The 21,819-nt window shown below is 47.3% G+C and overlaps 2 protein-coding genes across 5 annotated transcripts in view; both read left to right on the top strand.

Moving 5' to 3' along the window:
• The first annotated feature begins 268 nt into the window (after positions 1–268).
• Positions 269–11,695, top strand: SLC23A3 (solute carrier family 23 member 3). 3 transcript variants are annotated; one of them, XM_038001501.2, is made up of 12 exons: positions 269–1,941; positions 2,079–2,236; positions 2,352–2,449; positions 2,658–2,731; positions 2,926–3,107; positions 3,441–3,564; positions 3,715–3,829; positions 6,357–6,610; positions 8,349–8,454; positions 9,107–9,274; positions 10,267–10,362; positions 10,457–11,695. In XM_038001501.2, exons 1-12 carry the CDS (start codon positions 1,780–1,782, stop codon positions 10,750–10,752), a joined length of 1,833 nt encoding a protein of 610 aa, XP_037857429.1. In that variant the 5' UTR covers positions 269–1,779; the 3' UTR covers positions 10,753–11,695. The 3 variants fall into 3 exon arrangements, with proteins under 3 accessions (XP_037857429.1, XP_037857430.1, XP_037857431.1); XM_038001502.2 differs by having other exon boundaries at positions 2,352–2,473; XM_038001503.2 differs by lacking the exon at positions 6,357–6,610 and having other exon boundaries at positions 3,472–3,564; positions 3,781–3,829.
• A 109-nt stretch (positions 11,696–11,804) lies between these two features.
• Positions 11,805–21,819, top strand: part of NHEJ1 (non-homologous end joining factor 1) — a 101,774-nt gene continuing 91,759 nt past the window's right edge. Inside the window, exons 1-3 of one of the 2 annotated variants that reach the window (XM_007966334.3) lie at positions 11,805–11,920; positions 14,208–14,384; positions 14,889–15,101. In XM_007966334.3, the coding sequence (XP_007964525.1) occupies positions 14,208–14,384; positions 14,889–15,101 (390 nt within the window). In that variant the 5' untranslated portion in view covers positions 11,805–11,920. The other variant, XM_007966335.3, reaches the window with a different exon arrangement.

Genomic DNA, 21,819 nt, shown 5'->3' with positions numbered 1-21,819 from the left:
TTAGGACTTTCCTATCGTTTGATAGGCGTAACCTCCCATTTCCAACTTTGTTCCTGCTCCTAGGACCCTGGGCCCTTAGTACTGCTCAACTTGGGGTGCCATGGGACACACAGGGTGACTGTCCTGTGCCTGAGTTGGCCGTCTGTCACTTTCTGGGTGAGCACTCTCCTTGTGGATCCCGAAGCACAAATCGTGGAGAGGGGCCAGGCCTTGTATCCAGCAGAGCCTTGTGAGCTCCTGAAGGCAAGCCACCAGGACGCTTCTCTCTCCTGACCTCCTAACTGGTCTGACACATGGTGATGGTCACATGGTGCCTAACAATTCCAAGAACTTGAAGAACTCCAAGGCTGGGTCATCACTGGAAGAAGGAAAACAATCTGGGCAGCTTGGCTGAGGGTATTTGGGACTGCTGAGGATCCTTCTTGGAAGAGGTGGTTCTGCCCCCTAGGGAGTATTTTGGAGATTTATGGGCCATTTTTTCATTGTCAAAAGGATTCGAGGGAATGCTACTGGCATTTCCTCAACCTGGGCGGGACGCTAGACATCCTGAAATGCTCGGACCTCCCTTGCTGTGAAGAATTCCCAAGACAACTTTTGAATGACTAGCTTTATGTATATGAAAACCCTATTTATCTGAGCCTAGAACAATCTTTGCACATGTAAACGTGAAATAGTGTTTGTAGCATTCTGAAAACACTCAGTTTGCTAGGAATTCATTCCCTTGTAAATTAAAATGACTTTGTTTTGCTTGGCACCTTTTAACCAAGAGTTTGTTTGCATTTTGGAAAATCGGGTTACAACATCAGAGTCACCAATAAAGCACCAATATCAGCTGGCATTGCAGCTGTTGCAACCACAGCGATTCTCATAGGGTGTGGGATTGGACTACTTCATTGTACTTCATTGTCTTCTGGTTTAGTTGTGCTTAAGCCTTCACATAATGAAATACATGTTACTATAAATTTTATTCTTTACAGTGAGCACGTTTCAGGTAGTTGTGGTTGTCACATGTGATGTAGGATATATTATCCACAAGTTTCTTGTTTTCTTTTTTTATTGACACAGTCTCCCTCTGTCACCCAGGCCGGAGTGCAGTGGTGCGGTCTCAGCTCACTGTGACCTCTGCCTTCTGGGTTTGAGCAATTCTCGTGCCTCAGCCTCCCGAGTAGGTGGGATTACAGGCATGTGCCACCACATCCAGCTAAGTTTTGTATTTTTAGTAGAGATGGTTTTACCATGTTGCCAGGCTGGTCTTGAACTCCTGACCTCAAGTGATACACCCAGTGTGGCCTCCCAAAGTGTTGGGATTACAGGCATGAGCCACCACACTCACCCCACAAGTTTCATTTTGAAGTAGTCCAGGGGCCTTGGTACTGCAAGGGGTGAGGACTGTGGATCAAATAGTGATGGTTTTAAATGGAAGGGAATAAAGTCTGCAAAATTTCCCCAGATTATTTTGAAGAGCTCCTCTCCTCCCTACCCCTCCTATCCTACTTTCTACAGCCTGGTCTAGGGACAGGAAATCTGGAAGAAGATTCTCGGAGGAGGGCCCCAGAACTCAGCTCCCCAGTTAATGGCTGATGGAATTTGCACAACAGCTGGGCAAAGGTGAAAAGGCGGTGCCCTGCCCCAAATTCCTTATACCTTTGCTCCGCTTCATTGACACTCCCACCCTCTCCCCACCTTCTCCCCACCCCAGGCTTCACCCAAACTCTGACCTCTTACTTTCTACTTAACTCTGGTCCCAGGCAGCCAAGACAAAGCGAAAGGCAGGGCAGCATGAGCCGATCACCCCTCAATCCCAACCAACTCCAATCAGTGGGCTCCCAGGATGCCCTGGCTCCCCTGCCTCCACCTGCTCCCCAGAATCCCTCCACCCACTCTTGGGACCCTCTGTATGGATCTCTGCCCTGGGGCCTCAGCTGTCTTCTGGCTCTGCAGGTAGGAGGCAGAGGTGCAGGAGTTGGTGCTGCCTGATGGTGTGTGTGGGGAAGTAGGTGTAGATGTGAAAGCCTCTGGAAGTATTGCAGGTATTTCCACTTCTCTGAAGACTGCCCTCCCCATTCCTCCACCTGCAGCATGTCTTGGTCATGGCTTCTCTGCTCTGTGTCTCCCACCTGCTCCTGCTTTGCAGTCTCTCCCCAGGAGGACTCTCTTACTCCCCTTCTCAGCTCCTGGCCTCCAGCTTCTTTTCATGTGGTGTGTCTACCATCCTGCAAACTTGGATGGGCAGCAGGTGAGAGGAACCTCCCTGGAGAGAGGGGGCAGAGTCCTGAAGGGTGGGAGAGGTTTGGGGGAGCCTTGTTGGCTGCCACATATTTCCAGACCTGCTGGGGCTGCTGTTCCTACAGGCTGCCTCTTGTCCAGGCTCCATCCTTAGAGTTCCTTATCTCTGCTCTGGTGCTGACCAGCCAGAAGCTACCTCTGGCCATCCAGACACCTGGAAACTGTGAGCACAGAACAAGGGCAATGGGTAATGGTGGGGCTGGGTTCTCATCTGAGCGTGCAGGTGTAGGTGGGTGCAGGATTGAGATTGGGCAGTGGTAAGACTGTGAGGCACTGTAGGGGGCTTGGACCTGTGCCAGGAGTGTTACTGTAGAGCAATGGGTCTCCATCCCATTCATCTTTCTTTTCTCCATGCCCCAAACTTTTCCTAGCCTCCCTCATGATGCACCTGTGTAGGGGACCTAGCTGCCATGGCCTGCGGCACTGGAACACTTCTCTCCAGGAGGTGGGTGTCTAGAGGTGAGAAGGGATAAGGGTGGTGCCAGGCTTCGGGGAGCTCTTCTTTCCATTATGCAGAGACTGAGATGCTCCTGGAAAGGAGTTGGGGGAGGAACCCATATCTAGAATTAGGAAGACCAGGCTGAGGCCAGTTTGATTGAACAGAATGTTTTCTCTCCAACCTCTCCTCTCTTCTACCAGGTGTCCGGGGCAGTGGTGGTATCTGGACTGCTGCAGGGCACGATGGGGCTGTTGGGGAGTCCTGGCCGCGTGTTTCCCCACTGTGGGCCCCTGGTGCTGGCTCCCAGCCTGGTTGTGGCAGGGCTTTCTGCCCACAGGGAGGTAGCCCAGTTCTGCTCCGCTCACTGGGGGTTGGCCTTGCTGTACGTGAGTCCTGAGAGGCATGGGATGGTGCCCAGTGGGGGTGTATGGGAGGACAAGGGGAGGGCAGAGCTGCTGGTCCTACCAGATTCAGCAGCGACTGGAATAGGGACATATTTTATATTTGGAATCCAAGACTTTCCCTTGATTCTTCTGGTCTCCTTGACTTTCACACTGTTTTCTGCTGTCCCCTAAGGTGACTTCCTATTCCTTCCAAGGGAGTTTCCTTCTCTGGGACCACCCCCCACTTTTATGGTATTCTGCCTACCCCCACCTCATTTCCCATGCCTCAGGATACCCAATGCCTCTTGCTCCTAAAACCTTCTCTCTCTTAGGGTTATCCTGCTCATGGTGGTCTGTTCTCAGCACCTGGGCTCCAGCCAGTTTCATGTGTGCCCCTGGAGGCGAGCTTCAGCTTCATCAACTCACACTCCTCTCCCTGCCTTCCGGCTCCTCTCGGTATGTGTGGGTCTGGGCAGGGCAGTAGAGGTCAGAAGGGCTGGCCTGGAGTGCTCACTCCATCCCCTACCTTTTGGCTTCTGTCTAACCCTCCAAGGGTGGCTCAGAAGGTTCTGGGGGAGGAGTTATTTCCTCAGTCTCGCCGCTCAGGTGCTGATCCCAGTGGCCTGTGTGTGGATCGTTTCTGCCTTTTTGGGGTTCAGTGTTATCCCCCAGGAACTGTCTGCCCCCACCAAGGCACCATGGATTTGGCTGCCTCACCCAGGTAGGTTTTCTCCTAGTCCTCCATTCTCTTGTTCAAATAAAGGTATCTATTTATTTGAATTCAAAGAACTTAATGGATTTTATGTCTGAGTTAAATGCTGTGTTTTTTCAAAACATACAGGAGAGAGAAATTACCAGTCTGAGAGACAGACAATGCTAGCCCCTCACTGCAGGTGTTTTGTTGTTGTTGTTGTTGTTTGTTTGAGACAGGGTCTCACCCTGTCACACAGGCTAGAGTGCATGTCGTGATCATGGCTCACTGCAGCCTCAACCTCCCAGGCTCAGGTGATCCTCCCATATAAACCTCCAGAGTAGCTGGGACTACAGGTGTGTGTCACCATGCCGACTTTTGTTTGTTTTTTTGTAGAGACAGGGTTTCAACATGTTGCCCAGGCTGGTCTCAGACTCCTGGGCTCAAGTGATCTGCTTGATTAAGTGCTGGGATTACAGGCATGAGCCACTGTGCCCCATCCCACTGCAGGTGTTTTTTTTGGGTCAGTGTTAGGAGACAGACATCTATTGTTTCTGTAACCCCTGATACTCACTACCAATACTCCTTACCCAATGAACACATTTATATTACCAGCCCCTATGGGCATTTGACTTGGCAACCTATGCATAAAGATTGCTTTTGAGGCGTCGTATGTGAAATTTGCCCATTCTTCTATTTATTTATTTATTTATTTATTTATTTATTTATTTATTTAGACAGGGTCTTGCTGTGTCACCCAGGCTGAGAGCATTGGTGCAAACATGGCTCACTGCAGCCTCAACCTCCTTGGCTCAGGTTATCCTTGTGCCTCAGCCCCACAGGTAGCTGGGATTACAGATGTGCACCACTATGCCCGGCTAGTTTTTGTGTTGTTTTGTAGAGATGGGATTTCACCATGTTGTCCAGGCTGGTTTTTCATTAATTTAATAAGGATCTGTTGAGTGCTGATTATGTGCTAGGCACATGGTAGGGGACATAGTGACGACCATGACAGACACAGCACTTACCTTCAGGGAGCTTACAGTCTATTGGGGAACATAGATACTAAAGAGTCACCCAAAGAAATATAAAATTGCCACTGTGGGAACTGTAACCAAAGGGAGATACATTGTGTCCTAAGAGCTTATAATGAAGGCCAGGCACAGTGGCTCACACCTATAATCCCAGTATTTTGGGAGGCAGAATCAGGAAGACTGCTTGAGGCAAGGATTTCGAGAGCAGCCTGGGTAACAAAGCAAGACTCCATCTCTACAAAACATAAAAAAATTATCTGGGCCTACTGGTACATGCTTGTAGGCCTAGCTACTCAGGAGACTGAGGCAGGAGGATCCCTTGAGCCCAGGAGTTGGAGGCTACAGTGTGCTATGATCACACCACTGCATTTTAGCCCAGGCGACAGACTGAGACCTTGTTTATAAAAATAAAATAAAATAAAATGCCAGGCACCATGGCTCACACCTGAAATTCCAGCACTGTGGGAGGCTGAGGTGGGATGATTGCTTGAGCTCAGGAGTTAGAGACCAGCCTGGGCAACATAGTGAGACCTTGTCTCTATTAAAAGTAAAAAAAAAAAAAAAAGCCTGATACAGTGGCACACACCTTTAGTCCCAGCTACTTGGGAGGCTGAGGTGGGAGGATCGCTTGAGCACAGGAGATTGAGGCTGCAGTGAGCTATGATTGCACCACTGCACTTCAGCCTGGGGAACAGAGCAAGGACCTGTCTTAAAACAAATAAACCAAAAAACTTATAATAGGGAATTTGAATTTATCCGGGAGGTCAGTAAAGATATACTTTTTTTTTTTTTTTTTTTTTTTTTTTTTTTTTTTGAGATAGAGTTTCACTCTTGTCACCCAGGCTGGAGTGCAATGGTGTGATCTTGGTTCACCGCAACCTCTACTTTCCAGGTTCAAGTGATTCTCCTGCTTCTACTTCCCAAGTGGCTGGGATTACAGGCATGCACCACCATGCCTGGCTAATTTTGTATTTTTAGTAGAGATGGGGTTTCACCATGTTGGCCAGGCTGGTCACAAACTCCTGACTTCAGGTGATCCGCCCGCCTCAGCCTCCCAAAGTGCTGGGGTTGCAGGCATAAGTCACCACGCCCGGCCTAAGTAAAGATATTCTTTAGGATGTGGCCACTGATTTGAGATGGAAGACATGAGTAGGAGCTAACTAGACAAAGGCAGGAGGGAAGAGCATTCTAGTTACAGGATATGCATATGCAAAGGTCCTGTGGTGGCTGGGAGCACAGCATGTACAAAGGCCTACAACAAGGCCAGTGTGGTAGGAGTGAAGGAAGTGAGGCAGAGTGTGCTGGGAGATGAGGCTGCAGAGAGAGGGAAGGCCAGACCAAAGAGGACCTTGTAGACCATGGTAAAGGGATGGGTCTTTCTCCTTAGAGTTCAGTAGTTTTGTCCCAAGACATTATCTTCAAAGACATTGAGGCATCTAGGATTCTTGTGGCACAGGCTGTTGGAGGCAGGGGGTACTCCTGACTTGAGTCTGGCCCCAAAGTGGCTCCTTTTCCCTCCCCAGGTGAGTGGAATTGGCCTTTGCTGACGCCCAGAGCTCTGGCTGCAGGCATCTCCATGGCCTTGGCAGCCTCCACCAGTTCCCTGGGCTGCTATGCCCTGTGCGGCCGGCTGCTGCATTTGCCTCCCCCACCTCCACATGCCTGCAGTCGAGGGCTGAGCCTGGAGGGGCTGGGCAGTGTGCTGGCCGGACTGCTGGGAAGCCCGATGGGCACTGCATCCAGCTTCCCCAACGTGGGCAAAGTGGGTCTTATCCAGGTATGTGGACCTGGGATGGGGGTGGGGTGGGGTGGAGCTAGAGGGGAAGGAGAAGGAAGGGAACTTATACCGATTGATTGCCAGGTGCGCCCAGCACCTCACATCAACTGTCTCACTTGGGGAGGTGCCTAAGATTAGACTTTGAGCTAAGAGAGTGGGGAAGTGAACGAATCACCATGGAACTCCTGTGCATGAGGCACAGTACCAAGGCTGGGGCAAAGAACCAGTCACATAAAGTTCTGCTCTCTTGGGGACTTCATAGAGGGAGACGCAGACAGTTGAAGGAAAAAAAGTATCTTTTTAAAAAAGTGGCCCGGCGCAGTGGCTCAAGCCTGTAATCCCAGCACTTTGGGAGGCTGAGACGAGCGGATCACGAGGTCAGAAGATCGAGACCATGCTGGCTAACACGATGAAACCCCGTCTCTACTAAAAAAATACAAAAAACTAGCCGGGCGAGGTGGCGGGCGCCTGTACTCCCAGCTACACGGGAGGCTGAGGCAGGAGAATGGCGTGAACCTGGGAGGCGGAGCTTGCAGTGAGCTGAGATCCGGCCACTGCGCTCCAGCCTGGGCTACAGAGCGAGACTCGTCTCAAAAAAAAAAAAGTGGGTCAGGGCCAGGCGCAGTGGCTCAAGCCTGTAATCCCAGCACTTTGGGAGGCCGAGACAGGCAGATCACGAGGTCAGGAGATCGACGGCTAACACCGTGAAACCCCGTCTCTACTAAAAAATACAAAAAACTAGCCAGGCGAGGTGGTGGGCGCCTGTAGTCCCAGCTACTTGGGAGGCTGAGGCAGGAGAATGGCGTGAACCCGGGAGGCGGAGCTTGCAGTGAGCTGAGATCTGGCCACTGCACTCCAGCCTGGGCAACAGAACGAGACTCCATCTCAAAAAAAAAAAAAAAAAAAGTGGGCCAGGCATGGTGGCTCATGTTGTAATTCTAGCATGTGGGGAGGCTAAGGCAGGCGGATCACTTGAGGCTAGGAATTCAAGACCAGCCTGGCCAACATGGTAAAACCCTGTCTCTACTAAAAATAGCTGGGTGTGGTGGCGTGCACCTATAATCCCAGCTACTCGGGAGGCTGAGGCAGGAGAATCGCTTGAGCATGGGAGGCAGAGGTTGCTGTGAGCCAAGACCACACCACTGTACTCCAGCCTGGGCAACAGAGCAAGACTCCATCTCAAAAAATAAAAAAATTTTTAAAAAGTGAAGAAAATTTCAGAAGGCAGCCAGGCGCGGTGGCTCAAGCCTGTAATCCCAGCACTTTGGGAGGCCAAGACAGGCGGATCACGAGGTCAGGAAATCGAGACCATCCTGGCTAACACGGTGAAACCCCGTCTCTACTAAAAAATACAAAAAATTAGCTGGGCGAGGTGGTGGGCGCCTGTAGTCCCAGCTACTCGGGAGGCTGAGGCAGGAGAATGGCATAAACCCGGGAGGCAGAGCTTGCAGTGAGCTGAGATCCGGCCACTGCACTCCAGCCTGGGCGACAGAGCAAGACTCCGTCTCAAAAAAAAAAAAAAAAAAAAAAAAAAAGAAAATTTCAGAAGGCAGTAAGTGTTATATAAAAAAATCAGGATAGCGGGATGGAAAGGAGGCACATTAAGACTGGCCAGGGAGGCTTCTTGGAAGAGTAACATTTGAGCTGGAATCCAAATGATGAGAAGGAACCAGTAAGGCAAAGACCTGGGACAGTCCGAGGAAGTGGTTGTGTTTTCCAGTGTCTTTTCTTCACGCAGGCTGGATCTCAGCAAGTGGCTCACTTAGTGGGGCTACTCTGCATGGGGCTTGGACTCTCCCCAAGGTTGGCTCAGCTCCTCACCACCATCCCGCTGCCTGTGTTTGGTGAGTGGATGTATCAACAGGGCTGGTATTGAACTGGTACTCCCCAGTGTGGCCCGATCAGTTCTTTAGGATGGCACCTTTTCTTTCTAAATAGCTTTCCTGGATGAATGGATGGATGGATAGATGGATGAATGGATGGATATGGGCATGTGTCAGTCTCAATTTCTCAGCCTAACATCTTGGTCTCTTGATTGGGCTTCTGGGCTTCCTGAAGAATCAGAAAACCTCAGACCGGGCATGGTGGCTCACACCTGTATCCCAGCACTTTGGGAGGCCCAGGCAGGCAGATCACTTGAGGTCAGGAGTTCGAGATCAGCCTGGTCAACATGACAAAACCCTGTCTCTAATAAAAATACAAAAATTAGCCAGGCATGCTGGCTCATGCCTGTAATCTCAGCTACTCAGGAGGCTGAGGCAGGAGAAATTGCTTGAATCCAGGAGTAGGAGGCGGAGGTTGCAGTGAGCCGAGATTGCACCATTGTACTCCAGCCTGGGTGACAGAGTGAGACTTGTTCTAAAAAAAAAAAAAAAAAAAATCAGTCTCTTGGGTTTTATTTTTTCCCCATTACAACCTGCTTGCCCTGCAATACTCCACACTATGTGAGCCCCCTTGATTCCTCCTGACCCCCTTGATTTCTTCTGTATGAGACAGGTGGGGTGCTGGGGGTGACCCAGGCTGTGGTTTTGTCTGCTGGATTCTCCAGCTTCTACCTGGCTGACATAGACTCTGGGCGAAATATCTTCATTGTGGGCTTCTCTATCTTCATGGCCTTGCTGCTGCCAAGATGGTTTCGGGAAGCCCCAGTCCTATTCAGCACAGGTAGGTGGAAGGGAAGAGGAGTTGCTCAGTAGCAGGAAAGCAAGGAGTTGAGGCTCAGGCTCCCCGGACTCCTGGCCCCACAGCCTTCTCTGGGCTTTGGTGTAAATACTTCATTCATTTGTTTAATGGATATTTATTGAGCACTATGCTAGCCATTTGGGATACAAAGGTGCCTCCCTTTATTACAGCATAGTAAAAGAGATGAGATGTGTAGGAAAATAACAAGAAAGGTTCAGATGAAGACCTATGGTGCTCAGTGGCAAGAGAGATAGCTTCTGTTTGAGGTGATCCAGTAACAGAGCTGGTCTTGAAGGATGGTAAGTTTTAAACATCTTTGGTGAGAAGGTCATTCCTGATGAAGGAACCATCATTTATACAAAGACACAGAAGTGGGAAGTCTTAGGATATGTCCTGAGAGCAGTAAATTGCTTAATTTGTCCCACCCAGTTCTCAACTGGGTGATTTTGCCCCCATGGGGACATTTGGCAATGTCTGGAGACATTTTTGGCTGTTATACATGGAGGAAGAGGGAGTTGTTACTAGGGTTCAGTGCATAGAAAGATGCTGCTAAACATCCTACACTGTACAGAACATCCCCCCTGTACCACCACCCCCAACCAAGAATTATCTGGTCTAAGATGTTAGTAGGACTGAGGTTGAAAAACCCAGGATAGAGCATAGAGGGTAAAAACTGGGAGATGAGGTTGGGGCTTAAATACTAAGCTTTCTAGAGAAAGGGAACCTGGAATAGTCAAAGCGTATATGGAGGGTGTGTGGATGATCAAAACATAGGGTGTTGAGCAAGAATCCTGTGAGAAAGGCCTGGATTTGGAAAGTGGAGAGTAGACAGACAAAGGGTGAGAGGGATGAAATGACAATTCAGAAAGATCTGTCCTTAGTCCAAGACTTAGGTTTAGGTCTGGGAGGGCAAGACTCCTGGGCTTGGATATAGGATCAGAGTTCCCTTCCTGCCTGGCCCCAACCCTTCATAGGCTGGAGCCCCTTGGATGTATTACTGCACTCACTGCTGACACAGCCCATCTTCCTGGCTGGACTCTCAGGCTTCCTACTAGAGAACACGATTCCTGGTAAGTTGAGGCCAGGCCCCAGCAGACTGGGGAGTGGCCAGGAAGCCATCCCTCCCTGGGATGGGCAATGGCCTGACAAACTTCTCTTTTGCAGGCACACAGCTTGAGCGAGGCCTAGGTCAAGGGCTACCATCTCTTTTCACTGCGCAAGAGGCTCGAATGCCTCAGAAGCCCAGGGAGAAGGCTGCTCAAGTGTACAGACTTCCTTTCCCCATCCAAAACCTGTGTCCCTGCATCCCCCAGCCTCTCCACTGCCTCTGCCCACTGCCTGAAGACCCTGGGGATGAGGAAGGAGGCTCCTCTGAGCCAGAAGAGATGGCAGACTTGTTGCCTGGCTCAGGGGAGCCATGCCTTGAATCTAGCAGAGAAGGGTTTAGGTCCCAGAAATGACCGGTATGCCTACTTCTGCTCTGGTTAATTTAGCACTAACTCTCATCTGCTGGAGAATCAGCTCCCAAACTGTTCTTTCTCGTAGGCAGAGGGTATGTGTGTGTATATTACATGGGCCTGCCTAGAGGTTCCATTTCCTAGTAGGGTGGGTTGCCTTTCCTTGTCTTAATTAGGCCTAACTATTCCAGAGCAGAGGCCATGATTTAGCGGACCATGAATGAATGAGATTTTGCCTGTGTACTATCAATGCCACTTGAACCCCAGCATTCACTTTAATACTTATTGAGCATCTCCCATGTGCAAGGTCCTGGAACTACAGGGTTAAGACAGGGTCCATGCCCTCTCAAGGCATTTACGGTTTAAAAAGACCTTTGTAATTACTAACGAAAATGCAAAGCAAAAAGCAATCTGTAATAAAGATTAAAATAATGCTGTGGGAGCAAAGAGGAAGGGATAATGAATTCTGATTGGGGACAGTGGGAAAGGCTTTATGCAAGAAGCAATGAGGATGGCCTTGACAAATGAGGAGGATTTTTGGTTTTTCAGGTTCGAGGTCCAGCTTGAGCAAAGCTATGAGTTGTACAAAGTCCAAGATAGCTGAGGGGTTTCAAATTTCTCAGTAGTGAGGAGCATAAGTACGGGGATGATGGAGAAATGAGGCAGGAGAGGTAAAGGATGAGATCAGATTATGGGACTTATGCCTGGGAGACTCCTTCCTTCAACAACTCTAGTGCTGGTGGAGGACCTGAGAGAACTTACCTACGGAACTTCCATGCCTTATTTTGTTAAAAAGAGACTGGACAGGTAGGGGAGGGAAGAGAAGTGACTCAAGTTTGACAAATCCAAACCCGGGCTCCCCTTTCCTACGCTTGGCCCGCTATTCCTTCTACTCGGCCAGCGTGACTTCAAGACGCGCCACTACCTCTCTACTAGCTGGCCGCCCGGCCTCTCCTCCAGTTACCCTGCCACTGCGGCGCTCCTCTCATCAGCGTCCCAGGCCCAGAAGCCCCGCCCATGCCAGGCATAGGCCCCGCCCCTGTGTCCCAAGACCCTGCCTCCTCTTGGCGGGGGGGGAATCGGCCTCTTACTCTAGGCCTTTCGGTTTGCGCGAGCGGGCAAGAGAGCGTGCGTGCGGCGAGGAGGGTAGGCGCTCTCGCTGCCGCTGACGGTAGGTGGAATCGCACTCGAGTCCGGGCAGGAGCAAGCCAGGGAAGGGCTGCTCAGACGCTGCGGGTTGGGCCTGGCTCGGGCATTTTCTACTTGGAGGGAGCGCGCGCTGCCGGGTACCAGGTAAGGCCTCCGGGGGTAGGCGGGGCCGCGCGTGCGCAGTCCGCCGGCTGCGGCCCGGCGTGGATGGTGCGGCTCGAGTGAGGGTATTCCTTGGCCGCCTGTTTGGTGCGACGAAGCCTCCAGTGGCCGGCTTTGTTGCCCCTTGAAGGATCCCGAGCCGCGTCCCAGTGCAGCCAGTGCTGTAGAAATGGGAAGGCGGATGGCGAAGGCTCTTCTAGCTGGGGCGGGTGGAAGGGGGACGCCCGGCGGCTCCTGGGGTGGGGCTGTGATTATGGGACCTAGGGTTCGCGTTCTCCCAGGGGGACCGGGCGGGGCCCAGCCGCGATGCTCTCTGGGCCCCTACTGCCCTCTGCAGGGCATCGGAGGAACTGCCCGGAGCAGTCACTGCTGAGGAGCAGAACTCGATGGAGATTACGGTTCTCAAGGGACCCCTCCGCCGGGATGCCCCTCAGCGCCCCTCCACTCAAGAGAAATAAACCCGTAAATCTGGTTAATGTGAATGCTAAAGGCAGCCTTGAAGCAAAAAAGAAAAGAATGAAATGTGGAGGCCTCGGACGCAGAACGGGACGCGTGTGGTGGGAGCAGGCAGCCGGGGTCTGGTGCCCAATGTGTCAGGCCGCCTTTTTATAGGGCCAGTTACTGCTGGCCGCATTTTAAACTCCTCCCCCTTTACCCAACAAACAAACAAAACCCATCAATTTGAGGGTTCTGAACTTCCGGGCTTTCCGAAGGAATGGGCTAGAATAGTAAATCCAATTTTGGCAACTGTTAGAGTACACTGGGGTGTGCCTATAAGGGAGATGAAAGGGTTTGGCGACTTTATTTGCGTTTGTGACCTTTGGCAATGTGGCGCTCTTGTCCAGCTAGGACTGGCTTAATCATCCCATGACCACTTCTGTCCCCATAAGAGCAGCATGTGGGAAATGTGACGGAAACACCATCCTCCAAACACAAGGCTTTGAGGATGCCGTAAAGAAAGATCACCATATATATGTATCTATGCATATATATATATGTTATGTCACAAGTCACAAGGTCACACTTCAAAAACTAGGGGAAATGACAGTCAATCAGACTTAATAAAGAATTTCGTTATTTACATTCTAAATTTTTCCTTCCTGGTACTTCTCTTCATTTTGTATTTGTAGACTGGAATAATGAAGGAAATTGTCATCTTTTTTTTCTCCCCCACAGGAAAAACAATCACATTCTCTGTCAAGCAGCTGTAGTTCTGATTGTCTACTAGGTTAAGCCTACTACTTTAGCTGCTGAGATAGAAAAGTTGTTTTGCAGGGGTTCCAGGCTGGGCATGGTGTCGTTGGTGGCAGTGCACTGGAGTGGGAATGTGGAGGATGAGTTAAATGGAAGTTAATTCAGTCTTTACCTCTGTGATGTGCTCTGCCTTGTATTCATGATTTCCTAGTCATTCTGGTTCTTGCTGAAATGAAATTTAGGTCTTTTCTGTTGCTCCTGGACACAGGTTCTTAGCTCTTTTTGTGTCATGGATTCCTTTGAGAGTTTGATGATAGCTGTAGACCTCTTTCCCCCTCCCCATGCATATATACATGTATGCATAACATTTTCTTACAATTCTAGAGGATTCACATGCATTGACTCTAGATTAAGAATCTCTGTTTTAGGGATTTAAAAAAAAAATCCTGAGAGCTTCCTAAACTCTGTTTTTAGATAATGATCAAACACTTTGAATTTCCTGGCCCTGACACTATGACTTATGATGTTTTATAAGACAAGAACTATTCCTTCTCTTCTAGTTCTGGGAAAGGATAGCAGTGACATATTTATTAGCAATGTGATAAAGGTGGAATAAGAAGGGTTTAGGTTTCCACATTATGCTATAGTATTAGAAAGCAGAAATACTAACAGCAACATGTTGAGGCTTAAACACTGTGGAAGAAAGATTTTCTGTCCTCTAGGAACATAATATGGGGGAAAAAACCCTCAAGATTTTAAATATACTTTTAGTGGCCAAAGGTAGTAAAGTCAGTGATCAGCTGGGTGTATACTGGGAGAACGTAAATCCATGCCTTCTGTTTTATCAGGGAGGATTTTCATGAGATTTTAGTTGATACAGAGTGGTTTAGGTGGTACCCTTCTTAGGCCAGCATGACCCTGAGGCACTTTACTAAATGAGGACTTTTTTGCAGATGGAAGAACTGGAGCAAGGCCTGTTGATGCAGCCGTGGGCGTGGCTACAGCTTGCTGAGAACTCCCTCTTGGCCAAGGTTTTTATCAGCAAGCAGGGCTATGCCTTGTTAGTTTCAGATCTTCAACAGGTGTGGCATGAACAGGTGGACACTAGTGTGGTCAGCCAGCGAGCCAAGGTAAGTATGAAGAGAAGTACTGCTATGAGGTGGTGAGGATACCATTCTTTCCTAGTGAAGGTCGGGGATGTGAACATCAACCAGCTTGCTGGCCTGTAGATTCCCAAGGAAGGTTGAATTGGGTTGAGACAATTCCAGTTAATGTCCTGTACTTCTGCCTGTAGCCCTGGAATCTTCGTGTGTGTGTGTGTGTGAGAGAGAGAGAGAGAAAGAGAAAGAGAGAGAAAAAGTTAGTTTCTCTACCCTATGCATGATAATGAATATATTATTTGATCTAGATAGACCTTTTTTTTTTCCCCAAGGCAGAATTTTGAAGTAGGCCAGTTGATCTTTGTGACTGTCTTCTTTTTGTTTTCTTCTTTCCCGTTGTGATGTTTTTATCTTCTGTCCCCTTCCTCTCATGTCCGTTGTCTTCATGTTAACCAGGGCTTTCCTTTGCTGTTACTTATGAGGGAATTAGTTTCCTATTAGCACCCTTACTGTGTACCACTGCTGTCTGTTTAGGAGCTGAACAAGCGGCTCACTGCTCCTCCTGCGGCTTTCCTCTGTCATTTGGATAATCTGCTTCGCCCATTGTTGAAGGACGCTGCTCACCCTAGCGAAGCTACCTTCTCCTGTGATCATGTGGCAGATGCACTGATTTTACGGGTGCGGAGTGAGCTCTCTGGCCTCCCCTTCTATTGGAATTTCCACTGCATCCTAGCTAGTCCTTCCCTGGTAAGTGCAATTTGAATATGGGGTTGGGGGAGGGATGCCAGTTGCTTTGAGATGAAGCTTTAGGTGCTTTTATTTTTTTGCAAACTTTGAAATTCTCCAATCAGAAAACTTTCCTTGACTATACAGAAGACAGAAAGGATTCTTGACTGTTACATCCTTTCCTTGCAAAAGGAGCAGAGTATTGAGTGTCTTTTTGCATTAATTAATTTATTCAGCCCTTTTTTTTTTTTTTTTTTGAGACAGAGTCTCGCTCTGTTGCCCAGGCTGGAGTGCAGTGGCGCGATCTTGGCTCACTGCAAGCTCCCTCTTCCCAGGTTCATGCCGTTCTCCTGCCTCAGCCTCCCAAGTAGCTGGGACTACAGGCACCCACCACCGCGCCTGGCTAATTTTTTGTATTTTTAGTAGAGATGGGGTTTCACCATTCACAGGATGATCTCAGTCTCCTGACCTTGTGATCCACCCGCCTTGGCCTCCCAGAGTGCTAGGATTACCGGCGTGAGCCACTGTGCCCAGCCAATTTATTCAGCATTTTAAAAGCATCTACTATGGGCTAATTGTTGGTTATCCAGACCTGAAACAATATAGCCTCTTCCTGGAGTTCATAATCTAGTGAGAAGACAAACAGGAAATTATGATAAAGTATGATAGGTTCTTTGATTGAGGTAGACCCTGGATGATTGAGGATTAGAGAAGACCTCTTTGAAGAGACTGTTACTGAGCTGAGTTTTGAAGATGAGTAGGATAAAATAAATAGAAAAGTCATTGTAGGCAAGAGGTGTAGAGATGTGTAAGTGAGGGGCAAGTTCGGGAACTTCATGACTGCTGTGTAGATAGGAAGGCATGAGAAATGAGGGAGGCAGTGGCCAGATCTTGAAGGATTCTAATGAGTTTGGATTTTATCTCAAAGGCAACAGGATTCACTGAAAAACTTTAAACAGGAATTTTACATGATCCAATTCATGGTTTATCAAGAATATTCTGGCAACAGGGTAGAATATGTACCAGTGTTAGGTACCTTTCTAAACATTATCTCATCATTTAATCCTTGCAGCTGTACTTCAGGATAAGTATTATTGTCCCTGTTTTTCAGAGTAGGATACTGAGATTGAAAGTAACTTGTCCAAAGCCATCAGCTTATGAATAAATGAGCTGGAATTTGAATCCCAGAATAGTCTGGTCCAAAGCCTCATTTTTAGAGTAGGGGGATAATATACTCTACTAACTCATAGCTTTATGTTTCCCAAGAGATTTTATTAGAAATGAAGAGTGGATGTTAAAGACTAGTTTTCTGGAATAACAGACAGGGTTTCAGTCAGTAGCACTTAGGGGACAGGGTCTTCTTTGCGAAACCTAAGAGTATAGATTTGTTAGCAGAGGGATCGGAAGACAAGAGGACATCATTTTTTTCTTCTTTAGTCTCCCACAGGGGATGTGATGCTTTGGCATCAATGGAAGACTGGATAGAAAGAGTTTTTGAGAAACTGTTTGCTGATGTTTATTTTTGATCTGGAGCCCAGTAAAACTAGAACTGAGTGCTGAGAGAATTACTTATTCATTTATTAACTTCTAAGGCCTATCAACAGTGCTTAGCATATACTCACATTTGTTTATTTTAATTGAATTTCTTGTGAAATATTCCATCTTGTAAATAAATAAATAAAATTTTAAAAATAAATTAAAAAATAAAATTAGGCCGGGCGCGGTGGCTCAAGCCTGTAATCCCAGCACTTTGGGAGGCCGAGACGGGCTGATCGCGAGGTCAGGAGATCGAGACCATCCTGGCTAACATGGTGAAACCCCGTCTCTACTAAAAAATACAAAAAACTAGCCGGGCGAGGTGGTGGGCGCCTGTAGTCCTAGCTACTCGGGAGGCTGAGGCAGGAGAATGGCGTAAACCCAGGAGGCAGAGCTTGCAGTGAGCTGAGATCTGGCCACTGCACTCCAGCCTGGGCGACAGAGCGAGACTCCGTCTCAAAAAAAAAAAAAAAATTAAAAAATTTTTTTTGTAGAGATGGGGGTCTCTCTGTGTTGACCAGGGTGGTCTCAGATTCTTCACCTCAAGCAATCCTTCTGCCTTGGTGTTGGGATTACAAGCCTGGCCCCATCCCATATTTTATCTATTTGGTTTAAAACATTTAAACTTACTAAGTAACACCAGGGGGCAGTGTTTCCTCAATAATGTTTGTTCTGGGACCAAACCATTTGGGTGACCTTTGGGAATCCCTAGCAATAGCTAATCTCATTTTGCATTACATGGACCTAGAAATGCAGAATACGTAGTGTGATTGTGGAGGCAGTTCTCCTTGGAGCCTCATGGACTCTAATAGTTTCTTCTTTCAAAAGAATACAGTAAGGAACACTAGTATAATGATATTACAATTATATAATATCTATATTATATAGATTAGCATATAAATATATGTAATATATAATACATGTTATGTTAACATGTTATATTAATCTATATTAACATAATATATAATGATATAATGTAATATATAGTATAATATGTAATGATACAATATAACATGTAATATAGAATACAATATAATATAAAAGTATGTAAAGAAAAACTAGCTATTCTAGGCAAATTCCTCTAATTGGGGAACTACATTAAAGGAAAGAGACATCAGTGTTTAGGGAGGGATGAGTCTTGGTTTGCCATAGGAAGAAATTAGATTTGAGCAATTGATGAACAATTGTGCTTCAAGTTAAAATAAAATACTTATCATTAAAAGAAGAATGCCCCCCTAGGGAAATGCCTGAACCTGAGAGAGCTTTATATGGAAAAAGAGCCAGTGGACTCGGGTAAGGATGTAGGTGGATACTATTTCAGGCTTGTGTGTATGTCTGTAAGGTCACACAGTCATAATTTTTGTTTGTAACTCATTCTTGTGATCGTTTTCATTTAATTTTTTTGAATGAGTAATTCTTGAAAAAGGCAAACATTTCAAACAGCATTTAAGTGTATACAGTGAAAAAATAGGTCTTTCTACCCCTTTCCCTAGTCCCTCCTTTTCCTCCAAAGCAACTACCAATATCAGCTTCTTGTGAATTTTTAAAGCTATATGTGTATATACTGTGTATATATCCTCATATAACCAAATATATATCTGTGTATATGTGTATTTTTTGACAAATAGTATCCTGCTGTACACACTGTTTAGTACCTTCCTTTTTTCACTTAATTGTAGAACTTACCCACTGCTTCACTTGGCCAGCCTTAAAAAAAAGAACTTAGAGATTATTCATATCAACACATTCAGAGGACCTACCTTTGTGTTTTCTTTCTTTTTTTTTTTTTGAGACGTAGTCTCGCTCTGTCGCCCAGGCTGGAGTGCAGTGGCACGATCTCGGCTCACTGCAAGCTCCGCCTCCCGGGTTCATGCCATTCTTCTGCCTCAGCCTCCAGAGTAGCTGGGACCACAGGTGCCCGCCACCATGCCCGGCTAATTTTTTGTATTTTTAGTAGACACGGGGTTTCACCGTGTTAGCCAGGATGGTCTCGATCTCCTGACCTCGTGATCCACCCACCTCAGCCTCCCAAAGTGCTGGGATTACAGACGTGAGCCACCGCGCCCGGCCTGTGTTTTTTAATGGCAACATAGCATTTAATTTCATGAATGTATCATATATTTAATTGATCTGCTATTAGTAGACACCTAAGTCTTTTGTTGTTATATACGGTAACTATCCTTGTATTTACTTTTTCTGCATGTAAATGTGTGAGTAAATTCCCCTAAGTGGAATAGCTGGGTCAAGGAATATTTGTATCTTTTAATCTTGCCACATAACATAATGCCAAATTGTCTTTCAGAGACATTATGCAGCTTAACTCCTTCCAGTTATACAGGAAAGAGGAGAATACCGGTTCCTCATACTTCTCCAGCATAACATCCTCACATTAACAAGCTAATGGTTCCTAAGTCCACAAGGGTATTATGGAATATGTTAGGTTTTGGGTCTCTGTTTGCTTGCTTGCTCTCTCTCTCTCCCCCTCTCCCCCTCCTTTTCTTTCTTTTTCTTTCGAGATGAAGTCTCATCATATTGCCCAGGTTGGTCTTGAATTCCTCAGCTCAAGCGATCCTCTCACACTGGCTTACCAAAGAGTTGGAATTATAGCATAAGCCTCCGCGCTTGGCCCCAGGTCTCTGTGTTCTAACACTGAGTCCATCTTCATTTATGACAGACTTCATCTCTTTCTGTTTCCTGTTGTCTGTTCTTTCTAATGTCTAATATAAATTTTGATATTCCACATTTTAGCTTTCAGATTTGTCATGTCTTTGGACATTTTTTGATTCCTAGGAGCCACATCCAAAGGTTTCTTTTCTTTTTTTTTTTTTTGTGAGACGGAGTCTTGCTCTGTCGCCCAGGCTGGAGTGCAGTGGTGCGATCTTGTTTCACTGCAAGCTCCACCTCCCGGGTTCACGCCATTCTCCTGCCTCAGCCTCCCGAGTAGCTGGGACTACAGGTGCCCACCACCATGCCCGGCTAATTTTTTGTATTTTTAGTAGAGACGGGGTTTCGCCGTGTTAGCCAGGATGGTCTTGATCTGCTCAAGACCAGGTGGATGACCTCGTGATCCACCTGCCTCAGCCTTCCAAAGTGCTGGGATTACAGGCGTGAGCCACCGCGCCCGGAGGTTTCTTAGTGGCAGAAAGAGATAGGTTTTAGAACCAGCAGACTTGAATTTGTAACTCAGCTCCACCACTTTGAGACTACTTGTATTAATTTGGATAAGTACTGAATTTTTATGATTCAGTTTCTTCATCTGTAAATAAATCAACCACAACCTTACTGTCGAGTCGTGAGGATTAAATAAAGGCACATATGAAATATTACTTATGTTTAACATTATAGTGGACCTGTGAGGGCAAATATTTCAACTCCATAACTTTTCGTTTTAAAAGAGATGCTGGGGCCAGGCACAGTGGCTCACTCCTGTAATCCCAACGCTTTGGGAAGCCGAGACAGGTGGATCACCTGAGGTCAGGAGTTCGAGACCAGCCTGGCCAACATAGCGAAATCCCGTCTCTGCTAAAAATACAAAAATTAGCCGGGCATGGTGGCGCATGCGTGTAATCTCAGCTACTCAGGAGGCTGAGGCAAGATAATTGCTTGAACCCAGGAGGTGGAGGTTGCAGTGAGCTGAGATTGTGCCATTGAACTCCAGCCTGGCCAGAGGGAGACTCTGTCTTTAAATAAAAAATAAATAAATAAATAAATAAATAAAAGAGATGCTGGGGATGATGGCTCATGCCTGTAACCCCATCAGTTTGGGAGGCCAAGGCAGGAGGATTGCTTGAGACTAGCAGTTTGGGACCAGCCTGGGCAACATAGTGAAACCTGTACCTACAAGAAAATAAAAAAATAAAAAAAATAGCTGGGTGTGGTGGCATGTGCCTGTAGTCCTAGCTACTTGGAAGGCTGAAGTGGGAGAATCACTTGAGCCCAGGAGTTCAAGGCTGCAGTAAGCTGTGATTGCATTACTGTACTCCAGCCTTCACTGTATCTCCTGATATGATTCATCTTGATCTTTTTTGTTTATTTGTTTGTTTGTTTATGAGATGGGGGTCTTACTATGTTGCCCAGGCTAGTCTTGAACTCCTGGGCTTAAGTGATTCTCCCTCTTTAACCTGCAGAGTAGCTGGGATTACAGGTGTGTACCACCACATCCAGCTTGATTCATCTTGAGATGGAGACCTATCATTCTGCTCCCCTGCTCATGACTTATGAACATTTCTATGGAAAATCTGAAGACTTTGGAGAAAATTATGTATAGGTTTTCCTCTGAAAAAGATTAGCAACTCCTATTTTTATATCTATTACACTTCCTAACCTCCTTTTTTTTTTTTTTTTTTGAGACAGAGTCTCACTGTGTCGCCCGGGCTGGAGTGCAGTGGCCGGATCTCAGCTCACTGCAAGCTCCACCTCCCGGGTTTATGCCATTCTCCTGCCTCAGCCTCCCGAGTAGCTGGGACTACAGGCACCCGCCACATCGCCCGGCTAGTTTTTTGTATGTTTTTAGTAGAGACAGGGTTTCACCGTGTTAGCCAGGATGGTCTCGATCTCCTGACCTCGTGATCCGCCTGCCTCGGCCTCCCAGAGTGCTGGGATTACAGGCTTGAGCCACCGCGCCCGGCCAACTTCCTAACCTCCTTAACTGTTGTGAGCTCTTTGATGGCAGAGGCCTCATAGGGTCAGAGTACATATTAGGAACCCAGATACTTGTTGAATTGACTGATGAACTGTATATCTTCATATATTGCTGTCTATCAATTACGGGGAGTATCCCTGACATCCTAAAGCACTTCAAGATTTTTCCTTATAGTGTCTGTGGATTTGCTTTGAACTATTTACACATTATTATTATTATTATTATTATTGTTATTTGAGATGAAGTCTCTCTCTGTCACCCAAGCTGGAGTGCAGTGGCATGATCTTGGCTCACTGCAGCCTCTGCTTCTCAGCTTCAAGTGATTCTTGTGCCTCAGCCTCCCGAGTAGCTGGGACTATAGGTGTGTGCCACCATGTCTGGCTAATTTTTTTTTTTTTTTTTTGAGACGGAGTCTCGCTCTGTCACCCAGGCTGGAGTGCAGTGGCCGGATCTCAGCTCACTGCAAGCTCCGCCTCCCAGGTTCACGCCATTCTCCTGCCTCAGCCTCCTGAGTAGCTGGGACTACAGGCGCCCTCTACCTCGCCCGGCTAGTTTTTTGTA

The sequence above is a fragment of the Chlorocebus sabaeus genome, chromosome 10 (assembly GCF_047675955.1).
Source record: "Chlorocebus sabaeus isolate Y175 chromosome 10, mChlSab1.0.hap1, whole genome shotgun sequence".
Taxonomy (NCBI): Eukaryota; Metazoa; Chordata; class Mammalia; order Primates; family Cercopithecidae; genus Chlorocebus; species Chlorocebus sabaeus.
This window is presented reverse-complemented; position numbering and strand designations above follow the sequence as displayed.